The following is a 25,362-nucleotide window of genomic DNA, read 5'->3' as shown; positions in this document are numbered from 1 at the left end:
CTCGTTAAAGACGGAATATCACATTTTCAACACAAGTTAAATAATTTTAACATTCCTAAACGCAGTATTTCCTCAATGCAATGTCTACCTGCAAGAAGTAGTCGGCAACTCAAAGTGAACGATTATAATTACAAATCATTGTCAACAATAAACTCCTTTGTTAAAAACAAATGTATTTTAAAATCAGTTTTCACTTTTACAACTTAATAACTTCATTCAAAATCGTAAAACAATGAACAATTCTTTGAAATGTTTTAAAAACAATTTGTTAATGATTTTATAACAGTTGTGTAGGCTATTGCCTACATTGTTAAAATTTTATTTTGGACCGGCGATTTTAGTCTCATGAACCATGGTATTGTAAGTTTTACGTTCTTCTATGCCATAAACCAGTCAATAGGCGTCGCTATTAAATATATCCCTAATTATATAGGAAATACATGATTTTTTTGTGCTATATACCCGTGTAGTACGAAGATATATAAAAAAAATATCTTATTTTAAGTATGTAGTGACAATATAACATAGCTCAAATGCTTATTTCGAATTGAATAATTATTGTATTGGAAGTATATATATTGAAGAAGGCTGAAAACTGAAACCGCGAGGCTCACCTAATTTCAGATATACATATCTACAATTAACAACCAAACCAAAATTTGCTCATCAAGCCCGAAAGTAGCAAACATATGGGACTGGACCCACACTAGAATCTGCTATTCAGAGACTGGGTATTCTCGGTGGGTAATGCCCACAGTCAAAAGGGCTCCGGGTTATCGCATACTAACGGCGCAAGTATGAAATGTGTGCTTTTTGTATGATGCAACTTCTAAAAAAATTAAATTATTCAATCATATTTATTATTTATGCCTACGCGGCTTTTTTTTTTTTAATCTGTTATAAAATCTTTTTGTTTTATATTTATCTCTAGGTGCAGAAGATCCGTCACACTATCCAGTCATAGTTATTACTGTTATCTTCTCCTACACATACTGTATACAATGGACGCCTTAAAGGCCGATTTACATTATCTTAGTGTTAAGGAGAGTGCTTTAGTACAACTTGAAAGGCAAGTTCTTTAGCGTAGCGTTTACTAAAGCAAGTAGCGTTTACATGTTTCAACTAAAGTACTATCCTAAAGCACTCTCCTAAACACTAAGATAATGTAAATCGGCCATAACGTACCTACTCGGATCTAGTAAAACCCCTAATTTGATTCTCTTGATCTTTGTCACTAGTCTGTTTGCTTATTTGAACTTACATGAGTAATAAGACGAACAGCAGTGTTGGCCTAGTGGCTTTAGCGTGCGACTCTCATCCCTAAGGTCGTAGGTTCGATCCCCGGCTGTGCACCAATGGTCTTTCTGTGTATGTGCGCATATAAAATTTGCTCGAACGGTGAATGAATACATCGTGAAGAAACCGGTTTAGACCCAAAAAGTCGACGCCGCGTCTCAGGCACAGGAGGGTGATCCTATTTGCCTATAAGATTGACAAATGATTATCAAACAGATGCAGAAATCTGAGGATCAGACCTAAAAAGGTTGTAGCGCCACTGGTAATAAAACGAATATTATAGCAACCACTATACACTATTGTAATAATAACAAAAACTAAATTTTCAAATTACACTCCAATTAGATAATTGTCTCCATGATGTGGAATAATAATTTCAGGAAATTAATATCTACACGCTTGAAAAATTACCATTTCATAGCTTAACAATGGCTATTGTCTGTCTGTGCGTATAACAGGTAATGACAAATCCAGAAAAAGGTTTTAGTTTCCGTAATCCTAATCAGCTATGACAGCACAGTTATTTCTAATTGTTAAAAATATCTATGGTTAGATATAGAAACGTTATCTGTAAAGCGGAAAAAGATTTGGCGGTTTTTTCTACACCTCAGTCACCTAACTAGCAATCCGCGTTTATATTCGAAAATATATTTTCATACATATTCATACTGATATATTTTATTGATGTGACATTTAAAAAATATAGTGTACTAGCTGACCCGGCAAACGTCGTTTTGCCATGTATATCATTTATAATAAAAAATAGGGGTTGTATGTATTTTTTAATGCTGTATCATAAAAAATCAAAACAAAAAAAATCTTAAAAAATAAAAAAAAATTTAGGGGAGGACTACCCCTAACATTTAGGGGGATGAAAAATAGATGTTGTCCGATTCTCAGACATACCCAATATGCACACAAAATTTCATAAAAATCGGTCAAGCCGTTTCGGAGGAGTATGGCAACGAAAACTGTGACACGAGAATTTTATATATTAGATTTAGAAGCGAGTTTTAGTCTAAAATTATACCTAAATATTTTCTTCGGCCCAATCCCTAATTTTTTGTTAAGAATCCCTTAACGGTATACCCTGAGGGTCCTTTAAATCCGCCGAATGTTTTTGTCACGCAAATATTATAGAAATTTTTGTCGGCATTCTGTCCTTGTGTTCAAAGAGTTGCCGACGCGAATATAAGGCTTAGGAAAGTGTTTATTATCTTACGGCGGTGTCGCTTTGCTATTTGGACTTAATTATTTTCTTTTTACAGACAAAATATATGAATGTACAGGTAAAAAATATTTTGACGCGATGACAGACATAGACGAAGCACCAATTTAGGTTTGACTATGCCTAGAGGATGGGGTTTTTATTGTTACATTTATGTACATAAAGCTAGCAACATCTAATATATACAATTCTCGTGACAAACGTTGTGGCTCCTTACAAAAGTTCTTAACGTAAAATTCTCGTGTCGCGGTGTTTGTAGTTAAACTCCTCCGTAACGGCTTGACCGATTCTCATGAAATTTTGTGTGCATAGTGGGTATGTCTGAGAATCGGACATCTATTTTTCATCCCCCTAATTTTTTTTTTTAATTTTAAGATAAAAATTTTTTTTATGATACAGCATTAAAAAATACATACAACCCCTAATTTTCACCCCTTTACGATCAACCTCTATTTTTTATTATAAATATACATGGCAAAACGATGTTTGCCAGATCAGCTAGTTTAATATAAAAACTTGTTCTTGCTAATACTAAACACAACAACTTGTATAACACGATAACGTATTGATAAAGACGCTTTAACTAAGTTTTCTATCTCTTTCCGATAAACTGTTTTCACCCTGTAAGTAAAAAAGACGCCAACAGCTCTTCGGTTGAGCTATGTAGACTAATTTCGTTTTCATGAATAGGATAACATAACAAGTACGTCGCACGTTGCATTATTCAATATCAAAGCGTTGATAAATTTCCACATATCTATAGCTGATGGGTTATCGAACCATATCATATACAATACATGAAGATGCCCGATTTAAAGTATGTTTGGGTGAATACGTAGGACTGTATAATACTTGGTTTCTGTCAATTATCAGTACCATCGGAGCATCAGAGTATCGGCAACGCACCCCTCTGGCATTGAGAGTGTCCATGAGTAACAGTATCACTTAACATCGGGTGAGCCTCCTGCCCCTTTGCCCCCTGTACTATAAAAAAAACGAGTTATATAATACTAATGCACTTGCTTAATACTTAGGTCAACGACCATGACCGTCTATTTTTATAATCTGTGTTTTTTGAAGTGAAACTTCTTTATCGGGGTTGGAAAAAAATTTAGTGTAACATTTTTTCGTTACGCGTCACATTTTTCGGTTACGCGCCATGTTGCTTTTTGAAGTCAAACTTCTTTATTGGCGTTAGAATGAATTTTTTATCGACGTATGGGAGAAATTTTGTAGCAAATCGTCACGTTTTTCGGTTACGCGCCATCTTTTTCTTGTCCCTACCACGGTTGATCCGAAGAGATTCGAAGCCATTAATAACAAAAATATATAATAACGATAACAATGATAGTAATAATTCTATTACAATTAATGAAATTCTCTAATAATCTTAGTAGTAATAAGGTAAAATGAAATAATTGTATTTGTATTCATGTCTATGATAATAAAAGCCTTTTGTTAAACTTTATTTAACTAATTTCGTTAAGTTGCATATAGTAGATCATTTTTCGAAAAATAAGGTCATAAAGAAGTTTCACTTCTTACGTGTGTACTCCTAGTACACGCACACATTTTTGTATTTGTATTTATTGTATTACTTTTTTCCTCTCTGAAGTCTTTAGTTTCTAGTAATTAAATGTGTACTGTGCCCTTTGAGTACGAAGCTGAAACCGTATTGGTGTTCATGATGTTTCGGTTTAAGTTATAGTAAGAGACACCGCAGATTCGTGAATACGTCTTTATTTGTTTTCTCACAGATCCTACTAATGTCTAAATTAGACTATTGTCAAAATAAATGAAAGGACAGTCAACAGAACTTAACTAGTATATACCAAAACTGATTATCTGTACAAGAGCTTGCTTAAAAAACAACATAATTGCATACAATTAGTCATGTAATTAAGTAGTTAATATAATTGTACGATTTTTGACTAAACGGTAAATTAAAAATTAAAACCAAGTAATTAAATATGGTATATAAAGATATATTTTGTGTAATGAAATCATTTATTTGTTCTCCTTTATATATTTAGTATTCCTAAAACTTTAAAACACATAACTTCGAAAGCTTCCGTGCCGTTATAATAGTAAATAATTGGAGGAAACTCAATAGCAGTGTCTATGAAGGTCCCCTTTACATATTCTGGGTTGATCTTTGTAATCAAAAATTAAAAAAAAAACTTATGTCCGTTTAAGCATTTTATTAAAAATGATCCAAAGATTAGGTAAAGATTCGTTTGATAGGTCTTTAATTTTGATCAAAATCTCTCTCTGGTTCGCTGGTGTAAACGTGTTTCATAATAATGAAAAAATTTTGTCTAAAAATATTTCGTACCTATTTTATGTCAATTTCATCTGGCTGCATACAGCTGTGAGCGGTGAATTGTACTGTATCTACGGATTAATTCAAGAAGGAAAAAGTTTGGAAGAAATATCAATAATTGCGCCCTTTCCGCTAATTTGTGCCTTAGGAACTATCAAAGCTGCCTCTATTTTTATCAACAAACATGCAGCTGTCACAGTTCTCAAAAAGTTACGGGAAATACACCCTGATATTTTGGTACATGGCGAGAAATATTTTGAATATCACAAAGTACCAAGCGACATACAAAAAAGAATAAGAATAATTTATTCGACAAAACAGGTTTTATTCAAATTCGTGATATGCATGTGCCTAGGTGTTATTTTTGTTGTTATTCTGTTCTGTGTTGTACCCCTTACATCAATGGCAATGGATTACAACAAATTTGGATGGACAAATTTGAAGTTGCCATACCATGTGCGATATTTTTTTGATCCATATTCTATGCCTTGGTGGCCGGGCGAGTACATACATCACGTTGGATGCTGTAAGTATATCTTTTAAAGTTTTCAGTGTCATTTTGATAATTATTATAAGTATTCCTTACCACGTCTATGTCAGTTTCTAACAGCTTGAACTAGAAATGTATGCCATTTCTATTTAATTAATATACAATTTGACCTAATGACTATAGATTTTCGTTTCCTCTTTAAAATGTGGCCCCAGCAACTGCTTACATAAGTTTAATTAATTATATCTTTGGATTTCTTAATAAATTGAGTTGATTGACCGTTTAATTCAGTTTAGTTCTAAATACCCCTAGAACTTCAATTTTTTTAAATTTTATATTTAAAAAGTGTAACAACTTTTTAGTAACGCTGTAACTTCTGTAAATAAATAAATTAATATTTACGATTTATTTTGACATTGAGGTCCTGTAACAGGAAGACATATAGGAATTAAAGATTACTTGTGTATGTGATGTATTATTCTTATTATGATGTACGACGTACGACGTAACAAGATAATGCGGTGTTTAAAAAAACAATATTTATTATTTACCAATTGTAAAAACGAGCCCGCCAGATCTAGTTTTAGTAAATAAAGTCCCTTTTTTCGAGAGGAGAGATGTGACACTCCCCTGCTGTTCAGCTCGGCCACAGATCTGCCTGATCGCGTAATTGATATACCATCATCCTATCTATGAAAAAAAAATCAATACGTAATATAACTTTTCAGCGGTAATCGTGTACGTGAATATTTTCGGTGCAGATGCACTTTTGTACGCATTTTGTTTGTATTTACGAATGCATTTTGAAATATTATCCAACGATTTCGAAAGATTAACAGATAGCAATGAGGAACTACGAGAATTAGTATTGAGACACCAAGAGCTAATCGAGTGAGTTTTATAGATCTAATTAAAAGCTTTAGATAAATAATGATTTTAGTTAAATTAACCCCAGGTTTGTGCGTTCAATACCAGAGCAAATAACGCTGTAAACAAATGTCTATGAAACAGTTGCAGAAATCTGAAGCCAATACCCATTAAGGGTACCTCTAGTGGATTATTATTATTAATTAGTCTGATCAGGGGCCTTACTCTGTAACTTCCAATACAGTTACCGATCCTGTTGTTGTAAGTAAAGTACAACTGATGACCATGGAATCGAGCGATACTAAACCTCATTATTGGAGTGGGATTGTTGTTATTGTGTTATTGGAAGTTACAGAGTAATTAAATCTGTTGATTACAAAATAAATAGACTTCCAGGCTTTTAGATAAACAAAGCCCACGATAGCTATCTGTGAAGAATGAACCGTGACATTGCGATTTTTTTAATATAAATGAATATTATTTATCCTTATTAAACATTTCAGATTAGTCAACGAAGTACAAAATATATATTCAACATCTATGCTATTTAATATAATAATTAGTTCGTTTACAATATGTTTCTGTGGATTTAACATAACGGTAAATGTGTTTCTTTATTTTTACAGGAGACGAATATTCATAATATTTTAAAATATTTTTTTTTCAGCTTATCACTGATCCGGGTATATCATTCGCATTCTTAAGTTTTCTATTAATGAGTTTGTATCAAATTTTCATGTTATGTTTCTTCGGTGACATGATAAGCGTTTCGGTAAGTCTAGATTTAATCTTTTATTTTTATGACCAACATTTAGGCTTATTCTTCCTTCTACCAGCCCGTCTCTCGTAGAAGACGTCAGTCTGGTAGAAGGAAGAAGTCATGGTTGCGAAACGTACGGGAGTGGACCGGCATCGCATCAGCCGAGAAGCTTCTTAGACTAGCGCAAGATACCCGGCAATTCAAATTGTTAAGCCAACCTTTAGTAATAAAGTGGCACCTGAAGAAGAAAGCTCGTATTCTAAGTAGTATCTCAAGTCAGAATCTTGTGTTGTTACACTGTTAATCATGTCAAACGTCATAAGGTGGGAACTGACCAACGTTACGAGGTGTAATGTAACATGTAATGTAATGTTACACAGCGAGCATTCGTGCAGTCAGTACGTCGTGTTGCGGGGAAACACGACGTAACACTACGTACTGACTGCACGAATGCTCGCTGTGTAACATTACATTACATGTTACATTACACCTCGTAACGTTGGTCAGTTCCCACCTATACAGAATAAATTGTTTGACAATTCTTTAAACTTTTTCAGAGCACAAAAATTGGTGATGCGATTTATAAAAACAAGTGGTACGAGGCCAAACCAGCATTTAAAAGGAGTTTATTTATTATAATTATGCGGTTTGTATACATTTACAATATTGAACAGTTCACTGGTCAGGGAAACTGTATAATGTATTTTTTATGCAGGTGTGACAGACAGGTAAAAACTGAATTAAAATTTGTAAAATAACGAAATGTATGAAGATGAATTAAGCGTAGCATCAATATAGTGATGCACAATCATCTGGAACCTCGTGGAGATTCGGGCATAGACTCAGTTCGGCTTTCCAAGGTACAGGTCGACGATTGACCCTTGATATTACGAATGCCTTCAACTCCCCGGGACAGCTTCCGGAACGGACTCGAGTATCACGGGCTTTCAACGTATATACAAAAGTTCATAAAGACTTACTTGTCGAACGCCGAGTCATGTACCCCATAGAGGACAGAGATCGTCAAATCAAAATTAGATATTTTTCAAGAACCAATGGAGAGAAGTTCACTCAATATAACCAAAAGGGGTTAGAAATACTAACATTAGGAAAAAGACAAGGATAGAGGACGTTACAAAGAGTATTCGAAAGGACAAGTGGAGATGGACGGGTCACAACATGCGAGGAACTGAGAAGTTGAGTAAAACTATCATGACTTGGTATCCAAAAATTGGAAAAAGGGAAAAAGGCTGACAGTACAAGATATAGGAAGATGAAAAACAACTGGTTGGAGGGAAGGTTTGGTCAAAAGTGGGGCGTTTTATTATTTTAAGTTATAGTCATAATAAATCACAAATCTCTCTAATGTCAGGTGAGCCCGCATTATTCTAGGCAATTAAATTCCATGTGGAATAGAAGATACGAAAGGGCACTTTAAGGTGGTTCGGTAACATAGAATATACAAATAATTAATGGGAACAGACTATCTAGGATATGTATAGGATATGTGGATAGTGAGTGGATTTTGAATGTTCTTGAAAATCGACCGATCAAAGGCCGTAACTAAAAAACGTGTGGTGAATATTATGAAAGTGAAGGATCAGGTATCGGGATTCCTGACAAACCTACGCTACGCTATCCTGACTCAGGATCGAAGCAAGTGGAGATCTATGGTGATTTTACGATCTTGACTGTAGTACAATTATGATTATGCCATAATTTATCTGTATCAGGCGTGTGATTTGTTTCATGCACGAAGCTCCAGAAGCGAAGGATTAATAAATGAATATAATTTGCGCCCCAACTGGAGACCTAACCGATACTTGTCGTGTCACCTTACGAAAACGCGTATCCAACTAGGTTCTCATATACTTTTAGCCATAACTTATTTATAGTGAGTTAGGGAATGCTTGAACCAGGAGACAGGCGGTAATGTAAATGATGCAGGTAGAACAGAGGACAGGGGCTATTTACCAAGCTAGCTCGTAGAAGTCTTCTCGCCTTCAAGTAAATGTGGTGATTAAGGGGTAGCAAGAAATGAACAAACCTTATATTTAAAATAAAGTATTTGGTTGACTGAGCTTTACTCAATGTGGTCAAGGCTGCTTGTATTACAAAATGCTGTAATATATACGAGAAATACAAATACTTTATATGGTGCAATGTCACGTAGAATAACAATTTATTTACGAAGGTTTTTGCAAAGGACATTTGCGGGTATCCGTAGTAAACTTTATAGATTCAAATTTAGACAACTTGATAATAAAACAATTTTTTACCGGATTGAAGTTATGTATTTACAATTATTTTTCATAATTTTAAATTTAACCGACGTTTCGCGTGCTTTACAGGGTGTGTGGTCACGGTGACTGAAGACAAAAGGTGTTGAATGTCAAAAAGTATCACAGCAGTAAAAAAGTTGTATTATCTGTATTTGTTTCCCCAGAGTTGGTATCGACTAAAAGATGGAGGGTTTTGGCAGAAATGGCTCACGGTGTCCTCTATTTCGACGACTTTCTTTCTAGATGTATTTGAACCTTTTTAATGAATACTTTTATAAGTAGGTATTATCTTCTCAGGTCTCGAAAGCCTTGCGTTCTCTCGGCGTCAAAATTTGCGACCCTCAACCTTACAGCGTTTACTAAGGTAAGATTCTAAAGGCGGTCCAAGCCAAGGCAACATGTTGATTAAGTCGCCTTTATGGCTTATGCCGTACACGACGTCCTGGATTCAATACGGCGTAACAATAACCGTAACACGTGCAGCTATTCTATCTTTTGTTAACCGCTGTGCTTTGGGTATGATTTAGAGTTCAGACTTCAAAGTCAAACTGGACTGGACACTGTTAATCACAATTAAACGTTCGCTTTAAAGTCTCATTAACTTTCCCCAAAAAATTATAATGTGAAGAAAATTCAATGTTAAATTTTTATTTCAAACCAGTATTGTTGATTATTTTCTGAAATCTTGTCACAAATTTGTATATATATTAATAAGCACCACTGTATAATAATGAAAATGTTTTAAAAAACTTACAGGATTGCCCTAACCTTTTAACTAAATGTTATTTCGTGTACCTCAGGCATCCCACTATCCCATTTGTCCCTCCTTTCAGAAGGACTTTTAGTCTAAATTGACCGATATACAGATTGATCATTCTGATAATCGAGGTCTGGATATAGCTCCCCTAACAGTTTGAAATCAATTCTCCTTTAGTTTTCATAATTTATGAATCGATGTTTCTTTCTCTTAGTAATAATTAGTGTTTATCACACTAAATCTTATATTTTATTATTCTTAATGTACCAATGTAACAACGTGACCAACGTTGGCAGGGTTTTGTAAAGATAACATGTTTTTTTGTGTTTCAGATTCTGAGCCGTTCCTGGTCCTATTTCGCTTTATTAAGAACAATGTACCGTTAATAAAGTACTTATTTACGCAAACTGGTATTTTATTTAAAATCTAGAACTTTGTTTTGGTATCACGACTTCTTTGATTTTAATTTTTACATCAGTTAACTTTAGCTTTTACAAAGATATCATAGTTTTTTGCAAATAGAATAAGGCTAAAAGTAGACTTTCATTAATTCTTTTACTAAGTCACTTATTAATGAACAGAGTTCGGATTTTTTATTACATATATCTAATGTTCAATTATCTTTAACATCAGATTAAATAACACAACTAAGTAAGTATTCCTGATGAGTGACTTTAGATAGTTATAAAAATACTGAATTAACTTTTACTTGTCAATCATTAATAACCGTGTATGTCAAACTACAATGTACAATTAATATATCTTTACTAACCCTTCTAATTAAGGTCTCAACAGTCAGTTTTTTTATGTGACAAAAGAGAATTTTAAACATCTTAAATATTCCTTTGATGGTTTCAAGCCAGTAATTAGCCAATGTAAATAGAATGTTGTTCTAACTTCTCCGTGAGTTAACTCGCTACTGTTCGACCAAAACATTTGGCTAAGACGAAGGTTTTATTGGACGAAAACTATTTTGCTAAAAATCTCCTAAAATGGCCGAGTTACACGAGTTTGAAAATTCATTAAAATTAACTAAAATATCATTTTTCCTATCAGGTATTAATCTGTCAATAAAAAGGTCTATTCCCTTAAATTTTCTCTTTATTTTTAATTTCCTATGGCTATTTATCGATGTATTTGGTGAATTTTATTGGGTGATCGAAGGAGTAAGAGCTGGTAAGAGCTTTGAAGAGCTGTCAGTGATTGTGCCGTGCACTGTCATTTGTTTTTTGGCCACCTTTAGATGTGTTCCATTGTATCTTAATAACAAGCTTCTAGCTAATATTTTTGACAAACTACGAGAGATTCATCCAACATCAGAGTTTAAAGAAAATGAGATTGAGAAAGAAGAGAAAGAAATAACAGCACGTGCTGTTAAGCTGTTTTATAATCTTATTATTTTTATGGTGATAGCCAATTCATCTGTTGTTATTGCTTTTTGTTTGCTACCTCTGTTATTGATGGCCATAGATTATCAGAAAACAGGAGAAATAGAACTGAAACTACCGTTTTTGGTCAAGTACTTCTTTGATCCATTTACAATGACGAAATGGCCGTTTGTATATTTGCATCATATTTGGTCCAGTGAGTAATTTTTAAACTAATTAAATACTAATAATTTTTGACTCAAGATGGTATGGTTATAATCGTAAAATATTTTCCTTTTATAGCCTTTTTAGTTTTGAAAAGATCCTTTAAAGAAAATTATACTTACTTGCAAAAAAAAATATTTTTCATACCTAAATTTTGTTTTAGCATTTATAGTCGTTTTGAACCTTTTTGGAGCTGATACATTTTTCCATGCGTGTTGCATCTACCTGAGAATGCACTTCGAATTATTGTGCAGTCGCTTGGAGAAGGTTGTCACAAATTCTAAGAAGGACACAGAGGAACGACTTCGGGCGTGCATCTTACGACATCAGGAGCTTATTGCGTTCGCATCTTACAATAATTTCTACTTATAAAGCCAGTTCTACAACTAATCTTTAGTTTGACCTTAGATTCATCTTAAATGGTGAAATATATGCATAATCCTAACTAATTGTTAATAAATAAATTTAAGAATATGATATTCCGCAGTGTACTATAATTAACCGTGGGGGTGAGAATGTAAATCATAAAACTATGGCGTGTTTCGCTTAATTGTGATTGGTCTAACGGAAAGATCACGACAAGAACACGATATGTTGCGTGGGGCAAACGAAACGCGCCATCTTGTCGTATTTTTTTTGAAATTCAAACTCCGTGAGAATAGCCATTGTTTAATAAATAGTTTATATTTTCAGATTAGTTGAGATGATGGAGCAATTATATTCGAAATCTTTTCTATTCAATATAATGCTAAGTTCAGTATTAATATGTTTAGGTGGATTTAACATCGTGGTTAGTTTATTTTCTTCTATCACACACTAAATATTATTTATTACTGGATACCTATTTAGTTATTTAAAATTGTTTCACGTGTTTTACAACATAGTTACGGGTTCATAGCTGTGGTTTCGATGCGAATAGTTTGACGTATCAAAACATACCAGTTCTTAAAAGGTCGGCAACGCACTTGTAAGCTATCTGGAAACTTAAGCGTTCATGGGCATACACAATACTTAACATCAGGTGAGCCGGCTTCCCCTGTTATATAAATAAATACTTATCAAACATAAACTGTTGTAAGCATAATATTTCTCTTGCGTCGATCTTCGATGAGTTTGACAATGCATAAACTTTCGTTTTTTTAATTATTAAATCTAGTCTCTGTCATAATGCGTCGACTAATAAATGAAAACAGATAAGTACTTTATTATAACGGTGCAAAAATACTAATAAAATTTGCAGTACGGGTTAAAAGAGGACTAGGATAAGAAAAGGAATGCTTAGGTATTTTGGCCAATGGAAGAATGAGAAACGGTTAACAAGTAGGTAATACAAGGCAACCGTGGATGGTTAAGTCGGGTTGGGTAAGCCTTTTCGTACTTACCTCGACCAAATCCATAACTAGAGAAGAGACAATTAATAGTACCCAAAACTGATGGGCATGCATGGTGAATGCCATGAAAATGGATGAAGAGAGACAATTATGTTAGGACCGTTGAAAAAGGTGTACAGATATAAATTAATAAATAATAATATTTTTTATTACAGTTCAGTAAACAGTTTGGTCAAGTGTTCGCGTATGTGAATTTCCTTGTAATGTGCATGTATCAGATATTTATGATCTGCTACTTTGGGGACATGGTGGTGATATCGGTAATATTTTTTATTAATAAAGTATTTTAATTACTCCAACCATAACACAATTTTATTCGTAAATACGTTGATACAATAAACTAGACTTCGTACAGTATGTAGAACATTAACGAAACCGATTCATCAACGTATCTCAGGGATTTGAAAACTATAGTTGATAATGGATCAACTACATCAAAGCCTAAGGCTACGCTGTTACCGTGTCGTGCCCCGGGCGAGTGCTGGTGGCGCCGTGGGGTTTTAGTGGGTATATGCACAGCGAGTCCCACATAACCCTTCTCCACCAGGTCAACCTTGCCGCGGGAGGGTATGCGTAACGCATTTCCCGACGAAAAAAAAAACATCAAAGCGTAAAACCAACCCAGTAGACCCTAAATAAGGGATGAACCGTATACTATTATGATACGTACGTAGTTAATTGTATTTTCAGAGTTCACAAGTCAGTGAAGCGATTTTCAACAGTAAATGGTACGACGCTGAAGTGAAAATTAAGAAAAGTCTATACATAGTACTTTTAAGGTATTAGTAACTTTATCATTTTATCATTAAGATGTTTGGTGACAGAACTGATCACACAGATAATTGTAGAGTTCTTGGATGTGTAATGTTTCTTGGCTGTGTATTTATACTAAAAGCTAAACTAGAATTACTGAAATAAATCAGTACTGTTTCAATTTTTAAACTTTATGTCAAGGCTATATAACTAACAAATAACATAGTTATCAATCAATATTAAAGCTCTTAACGGGCAGTTCCAGATTTGGGTTTACCATTAAGATGTTTGGTGACAGAACTGATCACACAGATAATTGTAGAGTTCTTGGATGTGTAATGTTTCTTGGCTGTGTATTTATACTAAAAGCTAAACTAGAATTACTGAAATAAATCAGTACTGTTTCAATTTTTAAACTTTATGTCAAGGCTATATAACTAACAAATAACATAGTTATCAATCAATATTAAAGCTCTTAACGGGCAGTTCCAGATTTGGGTTTACCATTAAGATGTTTGGTGACAGAACTGATCACACAGATAATTGTAGAGTTCTTGGATGTGTAATGTTTCTTGGCTGTGTATTTATACTAAAAGCTAAACTAGAATTACTGAAATAAATCAGTACTGTTTCAATTTTTAAACTTTATGTCAAGGCTATATAACTAACAAATAACATAGTTATCAATCAATATTAAAGCTCTTAACGGGCAGTTCCAGATTTGGGTTTACCATTAAGATGTTTGGTGACAGAACTGATCACACAGATAATTGTAGAGTTCTTGGATGTGTAATGTTTCTTGGCTGTGTATTTATACTAAAAGCTAAACTAGAATTACTGAAATAAATCAGTACTGTTTCAATTTTTAAACTTTATGTCAAGGCTATATAACTAACAAATAACATAGTTATCAATCAATATTAAAGCTCTTAACGGGCAGTTCCAGATTTGGGTTTCCATTATAAAATTATGTACCTTTTTTTATCTGCAACTTCGACTAATAACAATAGTTGTCAGTATAAACACGTAATTTGCATATAATTGTCTTCTCATGATATGTTATATTTATACTATTCAAAAGCAAACGTGCTATGGTTCTTTTTTCAGGTCCCAAAAACCATGTACGCTGACGGCAGCCAAATTTGCAACTCTTAATCTGAGAGCTTTTACAACGGTATACAAATCAAATAATATTATAGTTAATTTGTTTTATATCTTTAATTTTGTATGTTTATAAGCCATAAAACTACAAGAAGCCGGGACAAGTTAGTATTTAATTCTCATGTTTCACTTATTTGGACGATTTTTAATCAAACGCATAGTTACATCGAGTAAAATGACGAAATTATTCTGTTTCGTTTGATTGTGATAGGTCTAACGAATTTTATCGCATGTCTGTGATTGGTCTAGAATCTAGATGATGTTGACCAAAAACAATTGAACAACGTGCGCCATTATTTCGTCTTTTGTTTTACGTCATGTATGTTTTAACATGTAGTGAAATTTTATGTCTTTTTTAATTTCAGATTCTAAGCCGCTCCTGGTCATATTTCGCTCTTCTCAGAACTATGTACAATTAAACTTGCTTACACTATTTAAAATCTTATATTAATGGATGTTAAATTTTAAATTCTACTAATAAAGATACTGTCATAGTTTTAATAATTATTTGTCCTTGGCAGTTTTCCAAAAACCTAAGATTATCTACCTTCCAGATAAACCTAAGTTATTATCTTTCAACCGTACATAGTCGTTCATTAACATTATCATTCCTGTTGTATTTTTGTATTGTTTTGTATATAAGCTATGTTCCTTTTGCAGTGTTGTTATTGATAGTTGATTAATCCATTTTATAAGGATTTAGAAAAGGTCACACAAGATCCAATCAAAAGCGAAGCTTTTTTAATACCCTATGCAGTAATCAATCGTTTACTTATAGGACGATATACCTATCATATAGTTGGATATCGAATAAAATATTTTTAGTAAGAATGTGTACGCTCTTACAGAGCGTTACGTCAAGACAATTCCCAATATCGCTAATGCCCGGAGACGAGCGGAAGATAGAGCAGTGTGGATGAAACAACTCCACATAGGGCTTTAGTAATGAAGACGATGAAGAAGAAGACGCTCTTCAAAGGATCCTTGAAGTGGAATTAGTTTGGCAATACAACATCTTTTAAATCTTGTCCTTTTCTGTTTTAACCTTGAATCACGTTTCGCTAACATTCCGTCCTTGACTTGAATTTTTACTTTAATTGGATTCAATTCAGGTCAATATAGTTTCTAGCGCGTGGCGACATTTGGACCAAAAAAATTGACAGAATATGCTTTGCTATTTTACATCTTATTACTAACTAGAGAATGCCCATAATACTATTATTATAAGATTTTTGAGTATTAAAATTAAGATCGACAAACTTCATTTAAAATTCCTTACGATCAAATAGGTCTCTAAAATCATCGCTTAAATATATAAAAGTTCGTAGGCTAACATAAAAAAAATATATTTAATTATTACTATGATTATTCAATATAGTAAGTAGCCTTACGAGTACAACGTTTATAGCGGTCATACAATTTTTTGATACCACTTTTCTAGTAAGATTTGTCTTAAGCCTCAAAATAGTCTTCAGTTTCTGCGAATACCTCTTCAACAACGGAAAAAATTCTGTCCGGTGAGCATTCTCTTGAGGTCTGAGAACAAGAAAAAGCGCTGCGGGCAAGAAAGAGAGTACGATGGAGGCGGAAGCAATCCAAGAGCCAATTCATGGAATTTTGACATCGTTTTCATTGGTTTATGACACTGTGCATTGTCTTGATGAAACAACACTTTCTTCCTTTCAAATGGGGCTGTTTTCAAACGCTCCAATTCTAAGTAATAGTCGCTGTTGATTGATTGTTGGTTTTTCCTTTTAAGATAGTAGATGAATATTATACCATGCGCATCCCAAAATATTGATGTCCATAACCTTGCCAGCCGACTTTTGCCTCTTCCACGCTTTGGAGTAGTTTCATTCATATAAGCTATTATTATATCTTTTACTCACATTCTAACATTCTATAAGTCCGATAAATCAGTCAGCACTCGTACTACCTATGTATCCACCAAAAATGTAAAGAAATAATAAGTTACTCCTACATCCTGTGCACATCGTACATAAGACGTCGATTAAAGCCCCAAAAAGCCCAAAAGCCTCCTTTTTGGGGTACTGTAGGTTATAATATGGTTGGTGGTGGACACATTTCTGCATCATTAATATATTATTGTTAAGTCCTTCAAGAAAAGAGCGTACCGATTCTTAAAAGTCCGGCAACGCACTCGCGAGCCCTCTAGCATTGAGAGTGTCCATGGGCGGGGGTATCACTTAACATCAGGTGAGCCTCCTGCCCGTTTGCCCCCGTTCTATAAAAAAAAATAAGATCTTCTACTTATCACCAATCTTTTGTTACCAATTAATTCGATACGATTATCGCTTCGTTGGCAAACGAACCTATGCGTCATATGTGCCTTGATGACTAAACCACGTAAGTGTGTGCATATGTCTAGAAATAAAAATCATTATTCAGTAATGTTATTGTTATACTGTGCACATACTATATAGCAAGAACACATTTAAATTAGCAACATTTTAACCAAGTTCTTAGTAAGATGTAATGAATTTCTGATTCTAATTTCAAATTCCAGTAGTGGAAATTATAAATGGGCGTACGACAATGCGCTACCCATAGAGTGCCATAGAACAGGTTCTTTTTTCAAATTTATTGCCTGTCATTTTTTACATGTGCCCGTGTGTGCACTTGCCAAACACTATGGGGGCTATACGAGGGGTGGGCTTGAAAATTAATAGGGCTGTCAGTGTTTCAAAAAAGTATTATTCAGATAAATAGAATCTTAAAAATGGATGAAATTTAGTTGTGGCTAAGTGTAAGAATGTTTAACGTATAAAATAATACATATATACCAATCCAAATAACGAAATATAATAAAATTTATTTACGCTTTTAGTAATCGATTCATGTAAATACATATTATGGTTATGAATCACTTGATAGATTATCTATAAAAATACACCTCGTATACCAGATCTCGGAGAGGTTAGGTGCTTTGAATTCTGAATTTTTAAAATGTAAAACTAAATAGTTCTTACAATACAACTGTAAAGTATGCATAGCTTGACAATGCACAAGTTTAATTTAATATTGTGAATATTGCAGTAGCCCTGTAATAAAATACCTATACTCCCGTCTGCCGTCTGGCGCAGCGGGGCACTTCATACCCCACACACACTAACACCACCGATGTGTGAGTGGTATTAATATCACTTCTGCGTATAGGACCTAATAAATTTCTTGTTAATCTGAAATTATTTAAAAGAATCAGTATACACTCAGAGTATAATGTGTCAGGATGGAATATAAAATCCATATTTTTATCATCTGCATAGCAACGAGATCCTAAAAGTAACATACAATTTAATATAATTATTGACATTCTAATAATTTTTTGGGGCTTTAATTCATAATTAACATATTTAAAATACAGGAAATTGATGTTTTGAAATGATTTTGTCATAGAAAAGGTTAGGTAATTCCTAATTAACCAAATGGTGTTTACCGTAAATGTCTCCGACAGCAATGATACCACATAGCAATCTATTCGCATAGAGTACATGAAAGTCTATAAGAATTTTAAAACTCTTATAAACTTAAAAATTTACTAGGGAAAACTGTCGACTACGTAGTGGTGATTATAAAGAGCGATTATTACTCAGAAAGGTATGAGCTTCCTTCTTTGTTAACCTTCACAAAAATATCACTCTTTGCGCTTTCTTTAATATTGGTTGTCACCTCAGAAGTATAAGTATATAGCCTAAGTCGGCTCTTTGGGACCCGTGAACTGACGACTTTGTGTTAGAAATACAAAACCAATGATACTGCTAAACAAATATTAAATTAATGTATTAATAACTTACATACTTACAACTAAAGACTCTCGAATTAGTTTATATGAAAAAATCGTCCAAGCGTCATTGAAGTCAAGGTTCCCAGAAAAATAGTCGGTCAGCAAAGTACATAGGAAAGTCATATTAGAGCAAAAGAGTAAAGGTGGAATAATATTTGGCCCAGTACGAGTATACCTAGACCACGCGCTTACCATAAATTTAAATAAATTACTGAAAAAATATTGCTTAAAAAGAACTATTAAATAATTCATGAACTTAAAGTTTCGAACGAAACACGTAATTATCAAAGCGATAACATTATATTATTTAGGGTTCATTACTATTATGTCTATAAATGTTCATGATGCATCAATTGGTTATAATTTATTTAAGGAATAAGTATCGCAAGTAGGAAATGCTGACAGCATCAAAGGTACACACTGCCACAGGGACCAAACTTTTGAAGTTATACTTCTTTAGGCGCGTTATGAAAAATTGATGAGAGTGAAATTTTACGATGCGCGCGCACCGTGACACAAAATTAACAGAATGAAGTTGCTCACGGAAGATGCTACGGCATTCAAATAATAATAGAATTTATGTTACACTTAATGTAAGAGAATAATAATAAATATTTATTTATTTAATTTTTCAAATGTAAACTGAACTTTATTGACTATAATGACTCCTTTTCCAGTCTTTGATTATTTAGTTGTAATTAATTATTTGCATGCAATCAAAAACTATTTTTAATAATGCCAAAGAAGTATAACTTCTTACGGGCGTACATAAGTACATGCACCCTTTTTTTAAATTTATTTTAGTTTTCTATTTATTCACATTTAAATATTACTATTCCTATATTGACTTACTTATAGTCTCCTAAGTTGGGCAGAGGGCATCCACTGAGAAAACCAGCCTGATCGTTAGGGTATAGCCTTGGTAGGTATCACTGTGAGATAGCATTGCCTACAAAACACCACGGAACCGCCTGCTGTGGCGGAACACGCTAAAGCAGAGCCCTAACCAGTCCGAGTCATCTACGCCAGCAAATGGGGGCCACAACCAAGCTGCGGCTGAGCTAAGGATGCGGGATAGGCGAAGATTCTGGGTCTAAGTTATCAGTTCTAAACTCACTAGGGAGGAAACCTAAACTAAACCAAGTATGAATAGGCTTTAGGGCGGCAACACCGCTATTGGACTAGGGTATATCACACGCTTACCCGAAACTAGCAGATTAATACTATACTCTATATTTTTGTGTATTTGTGTTTTACTAATTTTTTAAGAAGCATTTTAAGGAGACGGTTTCACTTATATGATGACAAGTAGCGCATATAACATTTTACAGCCGAGTCCTTTTAAAACACCGATTTCCGAGCCAGACCTCCCATATTAAATTACAAGGGAAGATCGACAATTTTTATTTTATACAGTAACAAAATTTTGAAAAAAAAAAATCACGGCCATCTAAATGTCAAGTTTTTTTATCTAGTGGTAGATTCATCGTTTATTCGAAATTGTATTTCCTATGCGGAACCTCAGCCGAGTTTCTTATACTTACAATCCTTACATATTCGTTGTATGTAATTTTAATATCGTGTTTCGTTTTTCATAGATGCAAATTAAATACAGGAATAATAGAGTTTCCACAGTGTTTTTCCACAGTAGAGAAATAAAGTAAGAAGTTTATAAAATATTGTTCGATTTTTTTTTAAATATCTAAGTTTGTAACTATGTTTTTTAATACCCTTTGGGTTTTTTAGTACTACAAATATATATGCATAAAGTAACTTGTGTTTTATGCTTCTTGTTTTTCAGAATAAACAAATACTTCCAAATGACAAAGTTTTACTTTACAAAAGCAAGTTTGGAAAAATCTGATAAGTAAAGCTGGGGTTCTAACTTATAGCCTGGATGTTGCCAAATACTTAACCATTACACTAACAGTTCTTTTTTAAAGTTATCCTAAGTTTTCGGTGGTTTCATAACTATAAAATAATCTATATGGTTCTGAAATGGCCAATCACTAAATACATAAGGACCACTGCTTTTAAATTACTATAATTACTAAAATATTAATATTATGGACAGGAATTTAGAATTTACTTAATTATACAGCGTATAATTACAAACTATTTAAACAAACTGGCTGACGGCTGTGTCTCACTCAAATTTCAACAAACATGGAAACAAATCGAGCCCTTAAAGAACTCGATAACATTTTTTTGTGTTTAGGCCTCTCCTATGATAGGTTATCTAAAAGAGATCATATAAAACGGCGCAGCATCTATATTTTTAACTTTATCTGGCACAATTGTGACGTTTTCGGCTCGCTCGTCTGGTTTTTTGTTGCTTTTCAAAAGGGAGCATCGTTCATAGAGCTAACGTACATAGCTCCATGTTTTGCGTTCAGTTGTCTCGCAAATATTCGCACATATTCTGTAATAAGCAATGAGGAGAAGATCTACGAACTAATTGCAACACTAAGAGAGCTGGAAGACCGAGCGATGTACGGTACAGAAATAACAGAAATCTTTAGAGAGGACACGAAATTCTTGCATAAAGTATTGAAGGTGTCTAAAGTGCTGAATTTTGCATTGATTTTCACGTTCTTCATAACACCGTTAATTTTGACTCTTGTTAAGTATCTCAATACCGGAAAATGGGATCTTTTGTTGCCGTTTTTGATTGCTTATCCATTTGACTCACATGATATAAGATATTGGCCGTTTGTGTATTTGCATCAGCTGTGGTCAGGTGAGTCTAATAAAACTCCTTACAAATTCGCGGGATTTATGTGAACTTAAAGAACTGTAAATCTTTCAAATTTCAAAAATGTTACCATTTAAAATAATTCAATTACTACAGATATAACAAGCAGACAATACATTTCGTTGTTCGTTCTAGTTTATAAGGTATTTAAAATTATTCTACTAAATTTATATATTTTTTGCCGCTGTGAATTTGAGATTGTTCCAAAGCCTACTTGCTCCAAGAAAATGATAGCTGTTAATTAGTACTACATAATATGAAACCTATAGGTATTTATGAAGCAAGGACACTAAATGCAAACATGTTTTCGTTCTACATATTGTCAACATGGTCCTAACTAGTATTTATTTGTTTTTGAAATATTCTGTTCGATTCGTTCATTATTATGTTCATGTTTTTTTTCAGAAGTCATAGCGATCCTCAATATATGTAGCACAGACAATCTTTTTTACATATGCTGTATGTTTATTCGGATACAGTTTCGTATACTACAGACAAAATTTTCTAAAATAAACATACATAGATCACTCAACGCTGATAATTTAAAGCTGGAGTTCACAGAGCTTGTGAAATGGCATCAACGACTGATACGGTAGGGTATAGCTGTTTTAATATTTAAAAAAATACTGGTTTATCAAAATTAGGCAACAGGCTATTTAACAGTGTAAAGTTTTGAGAGTAATACATATACATATATAAAACAGATAATTAACATGGATTGGCGTTTGTTTACGTATAGTTACGTATAGTCTTATTCCAACTCCTACAGAATGTTTTCCCTAAGAACAACTTCAAATACCTACCCCTAAATATCGATTTAAAAAAAAAATTAAAATGTAAATGTATTTTTAAAAAATACATTTAAGTAGTTTAAAATAGTAGTTATTTTAATATGTTTGATTCAGTTATACTATATATGTTCGAGGTTTACTATAAATTGCATAAAAAATCCCCTGGACATCTTAAACCCCTCTAAATTTGGGGGGGAAATACATAGGCATCACTAGACTGACTTTCCTAGAGTAGCGTTTTGTCGTTTTTCTTGAAACTGAATGTTTATTTGAATTTTTGAAGCTTCACTGAATTAAAAATAACAATTTATATAGATTTTATAGTCACTGATAAATAATCTGAAAGGGTTATTAAAACCTTATCGTAGCCCATAATATGATATAATATGATAATGACTGCAATGCTAAATTTACGTTTTAATAATTTTTAACGCAAAGTCTAGTAGTCTAAAACCCTTAACGACTCAGATGTCTTTATTTGTATCACCTGGAAGGTGATCTGTCTACTGACAGGTCAAGTCAGGTACCGACAACACATCTTGGCCACAAATTGATTCCTATAATGTTCTACACCGAGCAAGCAATTAATAATTGCGTGCATGGATAGAAAATTGATTGATCATTGATTAAACATATTACCACGACTTACTTGTAACTGGACTTTTAATTGGTCTTAATTCGCATTGAATCCGTTTAAGATTTTTATAGTTTAAACTTTAAAGCATCTGATTCGTAATTCGTAATTATTGCAGGTCCTTGAAAATTCTAGATCAAGTTTATTCAAAATCAACACTTCTTTACTTTCTAACAAGCTCAATGATTATTTGTTTAACTGGCTTTAATGTTATGGTATGTATTTCCTTTTCCTTTTTTATAAATGTTTTTATTGTTAATCAAACGTAAAGCGGAAAAAATATGTGAAATAACCCGTCGCGAACTTTCTGGAATTTTAGCGTAACAACAATTGAATCGGTTTGACGCATAACTGATCAGTGCTCACCTATTTAACGATAAAAACGAGTCTCATTTGTTTCCTACCGAACTAAAACCAAGTCAATAATTAAACGATAAATAATTAATCAACGTTTTAAATAATGATATACTCAAAACTACTATAACAACTTAAAGAGTTAAGATGGGGACCAATATGTGCAATAGATTTACCTGAATGAAAAAAGTCTAATTACACCGTTTTGACAAACGCATTCATCCGTCTCTTTTGGCCACGATGTTGTAATAGGATCTAACGGAAAGGGACAAAACAGTCCTCTAGTTCCTAAGAAAGACGGCGTCAGGCTATTTCAGCTATTTTACAAAATCCGTTTTTGAAGTCATAATCTCCTCTTGAACATTGTAGGGAAAAAAATGCGATTTAAAACTATATTAAGTTGCATGATGTTATATGAAATTCAGAATCATGAAGCTGAAATAGTTATGTATTTGTGAGATTCGACTAATACATTTTCAGAGTATGGAAGACAAAGCGTTTACGAGTATGTTTCTTACCTTTCTATTGACAAGTTTATTGCAAATATTTTTTATTTGTTTCTTCGGCGACTTGGTGATGCAGTCGGTATGTTACAATGATCTAAAAGTAATCATAATATTGAATGTTACAGAAACAAATCAAGTGTTTAATTACATTGAAAATTCAGTTGCCACAACCTCTTTAGGTCTGGGCCTCAGATTACTGAATCTGTTTCATGATAATTTTTCACTCTAATAGACAAGTAGGTGATCAGGCTCCTGTGCCCGACGCCGTCGACTTTTTGGGTCTAAGCCGGTTTCCTCACGATGTTTTCCTTCACCGTTCGAGCGAATGTTAAATGCGCACATAGAAAGAGGATGAGAGTCGCACGCTGAAGCCACTAGGCCAACACTGCTGTTATATTAAATTAATAAATAAAATAATAAAATACCAACTATCAACCCTTGGTCTTGGGCTCAGATTTCTGTATCAACGCTCTGTCGCTCTGTCGAACGCTCAAGCCACTAGTCAAACACTTAATAATTAAACTTATATTAGTAAATATATAAATTGTTAGGTCTCTGTAACCTTTTTTAGAGTTTTGGTGTAAGTAACGCAATGTATAGCAGCAAATGGTACAATGCTGATGTTAAAGTTAGGAAACTTTGTAATATTGTTCAGATAAGGTATGTATAATATTCTTTGTATTAACATTTATAACCATAAAGCGCCTGAAGCTATAGCATATGTTCGTAAAAATAGAAAGCGCTATGTAAGCAACCTTTATATTAAAAACATTTTAAAACATTTGGACCCGTTTACGTTTTCCATGTTTTCTTTAAGTCATAAGTTCTGTAGTGCTCTCGCGCCTTACCTATAGGCTATAGCTGACAGCTTCACAGCCACAGTCTATCAATATTTAATCACTAAATAGATTATAAACAGTATTTACCTAACGTTATATACTAAATTAATCTCCGGACCTATTATAGCAATTCTTTTATCTGCATTAATTGTTTCCCAGTGTCATAGTTACAGACTCAAATCTAGTAAAATATAAATTTATTCTACGCGAAATCGGGTAACACCTAAAATTGTGGATTGTTTTGTGCCAATGGACTTTGTATCCGGCTAATAAATAAATTTAAAAAAAAATGGATTGTTTTGTCTAGTTGTATGTTTTCAGAGCTCAGATGGCAAGCAAGTTAACTGCTTATGGATTTGCTGACGTCAATTTAAGAGCCTTTATGAGTGTGGGTATATATTTCGTTTGTATATTAATTTATTCCTTGTTGTTAAAATTAATTTGTATTTTTTACAGATTCTGAGCACAGCCTGGTCGTATTTCGCTCTTTTAAAAACACTGTATAACCCATCGTGAAATTAGTACTATTATATTTTTCACTCTCATATTAAACGTTAATTGTAATAAAATATTTTATTCAAACCATTTTTTCCATATACTTTAAAGTTAAGGAGCAAAGACTCAGTAATTGTGAAAGCCAGAATCTAATGGCAAGGATTTATAAAACCATAAACCCGATTTCTAGAGCTGGATAGCATTTAAATTGCCAATCCTTTCTTTTTAAATCCACAGATAGGAAATAAATCAGCTTGTCGTTTTTTCGGTTGTCCGCTGGTTC

General features: G+C 33.3%; 4 protein-coding genes across 4 annotated transcripts; all 4 read left to right on the top strand.

The window, feature by feature from the left end:
* The first annotated feature begins 5,895 nt into the window (after positions 1 to 5,895).
* On the top strand, positions 5,896 to 10,410 carry LOC125053019 (odorant receptor 85b-like). Its single transcript, XM_047654186.1, has 6 exons — positions 5,896 to 6,228; positions 6,708 to 6,804; positions 6,872 to 6,976; positions 7,522 to 7,610; positions 9,544 to 9,610; positions 10,336 to 10,410. Exons 1-6 carry the CDS (start codon positions 6,134 to 6,136, stop codon positions 10,387 to 10,389), a joined length of 507 nt encoding a protein of 168 aa, XP_047510142.1. The 5' UTR covers positions 5,896 to 6,133; the 3' UTR covers positions 10,390 to 10,410.
* Positions 10,411 to 10,594: 184 nt separating this feature from the next.
* LOC125053021 (putative odorant receptor 92a) lies at positions 10,595 to 11,715 on the top strand. The gene has a single exon (XM_047654189.1). It carries the CDS (start codon positions 10,996 to 10,998, stop codon positions 11,593 to 11,595), a length of 600 nt encoding a protein of 199 aa, XP_047510145.1. The 5' UTR covers positions 10,595 to 10,995; the 3' UTR covers positions 11,596 to 11,715.
* A 265-nt stretch (positions 11,716 to 11,980) lies between these two features.
* LOC125053022 (odorant receptor 67c-like) lies at positions 11,981 to 15,404 on the top strand. Its single transcript, XM_047654190.1, has 5 exons — positions 11,981 to 12,385; positions 13,142 to 13,246; positions 13,677 to 13,765; positions 14,847 to 14,913; positions 15,266 to 15,404. The coding sequence occupies exons 1-5, from the start codon at positions 12,299 to 12,301 to the stop codon at positions 15,317 to 15,319; spliced, it is 402 nt and encodes a 133-aa protein (XP_047510146.1). The 5' UTR covers positions 11,981 to 12,298; the 3' UTR covers positions 15,320 to 15,404.
* Positions 15,405 to 20,871: 5,467 nt separating this feature from the next.
* LOC125053100 (odorant receptor 67c-like) lies at positions 20,872 to 25,100 on the top strand. The gene is made up of 7 exons (XM_047654312.1): positions 20,872 to 21,445; positions 21,866 to 22,052; positions 23,004 to 23,100; positions 23,720 to 23,824; positions 24,317 to 24,405; positions 24,906 to 24,972; positions 25,041 to 25,100. The coding sequence occupies exons 1-7, from the start codon at positions 20,872 to 20,874 to the stop codon at positions 25,098 to 25,100; spliced, it is 1,179 nt and encodes a 392-aa protein (XP_047510268.1).
* Positions 25,101 to 25,362: the final 262 nt, after the last annotated feature.

Source organism: Pieris napi, chromosome 10 (genome assembly GCF_905475465.1).
Source record: "Pieris napi chromosome 10, ilPieNapi1.2, whole genome shotgun sequence".
Lineage (NCBI taxonomy): Eukaryota > Metazoa > Arthropoda > Insecta > Lepidoptera > Pieridae > Pieris > Pieris napi.
This window is presented reverse-complemented; position numbering and strand designations above follow the sequence as displayed.

Coding starts and splice junctions, on each gene's coding strand:
- LOC125053019 (XM_047654186.1), top strand. CDS start 6,134: ATGCATTTTGAAATATTATCCAACGATTTCGAAAGATTAACAGATAGC. Junction 6,977..7,521: donor GTGACATGATAAGCGTTTCG/GTAAGTCTAGAT, acceptor AAACTTTTTCAG/AGCACAAAAATTGGTGATGC. Junction 7,611..9,543: donor TTATTTATTATAATTATGCG/GTTTGTATACAT, acceptor TTATCTTCTCAG/GTCTCGAAAGCCTTGCGTTC.
- LOC125053021 (XM_047654189.1), top strand. CDS start 10,996: ATGGCCGAGTTACACGAGTTTGAAAATTCATTAAAATTAACTAAAATA.
- LOC125053022 (XM_047654190.1), top strand. CDS start 12,299: ATGATGGAGCAATTATATTCGAAATCTTTTCTATTCAATATAATGCTA. Junction 13,766..14,846: donor CTATACATAGTACTTTTAAG/GTATTAGTAACT, acceptor TTCTTTTTTCAG/GTCCCAAAAACCATGTACGC. Junction 14,914..15,265: donor ATCTGAGAGCTTTTACAACG/GTATACAAATCA, acceptor TTTTAATTTCAG/ATTCTAAGCCGCTCCTGGTC.
- LOC125053100 (XM_047654312.1), top strand. CDS start 20,872: ATGGAAACAAATCGAGCCCTTAAAGAACTCGATAACATTTTTTTGTGT. Junction 23,825..24,316: donor GCGACTTGGTGATGCAGTCG/GTATGTTACAAT, acceptor AACCTTTTTTAG/AGTTTTGGTGTAAGTAACGC. Junction 24,973..25,040: donor ATTTAAGAGCCTTTATGAGT/GTGGGTATATAT, acceptor TATTTTTTACAG/ATTCTGAGCACAGCCTGGTC.